This window comes from Pterocles gutturalis, unplaced genomic scaffold (assembly GCF_000699245.1).
Source record: "Pterocles gutturalis isolate BGI_N339 unplaced genomic scaffold, ASM69924v1 scaffold19786, whole genome shotgun sequence".
Taxonomy (NCBI): Eukaryota; Metazoa; Chordata; class Aves; order Pterocliformes; family Pteroclidae; genus Pterocles; species Pterocles gutturalis.
The window spans coordinates 14229-17926 of NW_010103471.1; the positions used below are offsets into that span (position 1 = coordinate 14229).

Genomic DNA, 3698 nt, shown 5'->3' on the forward strand with positions numbered 1-3698 from the left:
GTCGCTCGCCGTGGCTGCGGGTGTAAACCTGCTCCACCATCACCCTCTGTGGCCGCGGGTGGAGACCCGCTCCACCGTCACCCTCCGTGGCTGCAGGGGCACAGGTGCTTCACCAAGGTCTGCACCACGGGCTGCAGGGGAATCTCTGCTCTGGTGCCTGGAGCACCTCCTCCTCCTCCACTGCCCTTGGTGTCTGCAGAGCTGTTTCTCTCACATCTCACTCCTCTCCACTGCTGTTTTTCCCCCCCCTCTTCTTAAACATGTTGTCCCTGAGGCATTACCACCATCGCTGATGGGCTCAGCCTTGGCCAGTGACAGGTCCATCTTGGAGCTGGCTGGATCTGGCTCTGCTGGGCACGGGGGAAGCTTCCAGCAGCTTCTCACAGAAGCCACCCCTGCAGTCAGTCGCCCCATGTACCAAAACCATCCCACGCAAACCCAACACACAGCGCGGTATCACAGAGCCACCAATTTACCGCGGCACATAAGTAAAAAGAGAGTTGAAAACATACAATACAGACGATGAAAAACCTTCACATGAACACAGCGGATGATTTGTTCATGATCCTAACTGTACCCAGCGGTCACACAAGCTCCCATTCCTCCTGGGGTAAATCCTTCCCCAGACAAATCCAAGAACACCAGAGACAACTACGTGATAAAGAATTACGATAATATCTCAATCATTCTACAGCAAAACCAAGGAACTTTTACTGCATTCTCAGAGACGTATTTTACTTTACAATCGCTCACTTGGCTACATATTTTTCAACATGTACTCCTATTTTAAAGTGTTGGGTTTTTCTTCCTAATTGGTACATATTGGCAACGTCCACAAAGTTCCAGGAACCTACACAGAGAAGTTATATGAAGAGTCTACCATTTCCCCAGGGCAAAGTGAGGGAGATCTCCTCACAGCCCACTGAAATTCATGAAAATTAAAAAAAATTCACTCGTTTCACTTAAAACCAAAAGGCTTTAAATCTTATTTTTTATTCCTAAATTAGAAAGGAGGGTCCCAACCCAAGAAACAGCTAGAAGTTACAAAAAAGCAATTTTTTAAAAATTATTTTTGACTGCAGATATGGAATTATTGTTCACAGGAGCAAGAAGGGAGAAAAATAATTAGTGATTTTTCAACAATTTAGGAACAAAGACTGTCTCACCAGACGTTTTGGTGGGCAGTCCAAACGAGTAAACCCACAGCTGTGAGTGGATTCACCATCACCTCTACCTTAAGCGAGTCCAACAAAAGGCAACCATGAAGATGAAAGCGGAGAACCTTGGGTTCTGATCTCTGCTGCCTGAACCATTTGTGCATCTTAATCTTCAGTTCATGCAAAATATCAAAATAACAGCGGCAGCAAGTGCCATAAAACAGGAATCATTTCTAGTATTGCTCTCATAGATCTAGACATAGTATCCTTAAGAATGACTTAAAATATAATTTAAAAATAAAATAATTCCTTGCCCAGTCTTTTGGCATGAGAGATCTTGTACTCTCACCCGGACAGCGCAATCACTCCAACAAGAGAGCAAGAGGGGGTTCTTTGTTTAACCAAATGGTACAAACTTTGTCTTTTTACACAGAAGACCTTTAGCATGCAGATTGTATGGAATCTGGCTCATACTTTCTGCTGTATTTCCAACCGGAGAATAGACACTAACATCCTCCACTCTACAAAGCCAGAAGGTCACATGGATTTACCAATTTTTAAATGTTGTTGTTAAAACGGAACATATGATCAACTTTGAAAATTTTAACATAGTTTTAAATGAGAAAGGTATAAGATACTGGGGAGGGGGGGAACATCTTGTAGAGCATGACAAAGATGCTAGAAACACTTCAGGTACAGCTTATCCTTCCTTTCAACCGAGGAAAGGTCTAGATGATCCTTCCAGGTGAATTTTAACTCTATTTTCCACTATTCTGTTAGAGGAACATAATTGTATTAGTCTTAACTACTTCAAGGGGATTATGAAGTAGTCATGCACTCAGAAAGCACGCTGACTCACAGATTGCAGGAATGTAAGCCAGTACTTGCTTCCTAAAATCCTGTCTGTCATCCACTTAAATGTTTGCAAAAGAAGCATCCATAAATCTATACTGTTCCAACTCATTATAGCTGACACGCTTTTTTTTTCAAAAGGTTTTTTACTTCTGAACATCCACAAATGGTGCTTAAAAGTAGTAGTATTCTAATTCAGAAATGCAGTTTTTTTAAAAAAAAAACTTTAAAATTAGCACATCATTTAATTGAAGGCACACTTTTTAATATATCTCTGTATTGCTACCATGGAAAACATTCATTCAAAATGTCTTAAACTGAAAAATTATAAACTGAAGGGGGTGTTTTCTTCATCCAATAAACTGTCCCATCTCGAACAATTTTGCAAAACTTGACACGACTCAGATTTTACAGCATGGTCTCCTCACAAATTAAGACTGAAGTTCAGACAGCACCAAATCTCTTCAGTTCTGCACAAACTGCAGTCAGTCCTTTGTGTAAAAACCTGCAGCTCTCACAGGACAGAGGGTAGAACAGACAACACTAGGAATGAATAATAGAAGTGAAAGGTGAAGAGTAGGAAATCAACTATTTTTATTTCAGTTTTAATTTAAAGCATAAACATATGTAATAGGGATCGTACTACAAAACCTTGCATGTACAGGCATCAGAAAGAGGTCTGGTTATCTTAGCTTTAATGCTTTATGTTAACGCAAGGCATTGCACTCACCCAGGAGAGCTTGACAACCCACTCAAAACCACAACTTTAAGCAGCAGCTACGATATGAGCTTTTTTGTATCTTCTTTTTAAATCACTTAGAGGGGACGCACAATTCCCAAGCGTTTTGAAATTTTCCAAAAATCAGGTCAAGCAGCTTCAAAGAAGGAAGCAAGCAAATATCATGTATAAATCGACAAAAATTTCAGCCTTAATTAGCTACTGTCAGGAGAGAGATAACCAGTATTGCTCTAGTGCCTATGAGCTTTCCAAAATTGTGAGGAGCAAGTTAAGTCCAACAATTTTAAGAGCGTTATCTAGATTTAAAGGTGAGCTTCTACATGGGAGTTTCTAAGTCTAAGTGCATTGCTTATTTTTCATGGCCTCTCACTCACACACTTCTTGATCTATCAGTGCACTACTCCTGCTTTTCACCCATTGGGAACCTGAATATCCCACTACTTCTGCTGTTGCTGACGATGCTTCACCACCATCCATCATCTTTGCCATCCTGTGACAGCTGCCTGTCACACAGGTGTCCTATTTGTCATGCGCACACCTTGTCCTCCAGTGCCACATCACTTCGCTACACACAGCAGGACTGACAGACTCCCACCACCTGAGCCAGGGCTGGTCCTGCGCAGGCTCCCCATGATGCACAGGCTCCCTTACCTCATCCCATTGCACCTGCACCCCTCCACCTCCCCCATACCCCTAACAGCCATACATCCCACTGCTGCCCCACACTCCTAACAGATGTGCACCTCCTCACACCCCGGCAGCTCCTCAGAGCCAGGCACTCTCCTCCACACCCCTCACAGCCAGGCACTCCCTCCCACCTTTCCGGCAGGCAGGCAGCCCCTCACACACTCAGCATGCCCCCATCCCAACCAGGCAGCCCCTCAGCCCCCCAACTCCCCTCACAGCCAGGCAGCCCCTCAGAGCCTCCCCGTCCCCTCACAGCCCCCTGA

At 43.8% G+C, this 3698-nt stretch overlaps 1 protein-coding gene across 1 annotated transcript in view; it reads right to left on the reverse strand.

Moving 5' to 3' along the window:
- PRKRIR (protein-kinase, interferon-inducible double stranded RNA dependent inhibitor, repressor of (P58 repressor)) overlaps positions 1–3437 on the reverse strand; it is a 10424-nt gene extending 6987 nt beyond the window's left edge. The window contains exon 1 of the mRNA XM_010086738.1: positions 3400–3437. Within this exon, the coding sequence (XP_010085040.1) occupies positions 3400–3437 (38 nt within the window). The remainder of the gene's footprint in view (positions 1–3399) is intronic.
- Between the last annotated feature and the right edge of the window lie 261 nt (positions 3438–3698).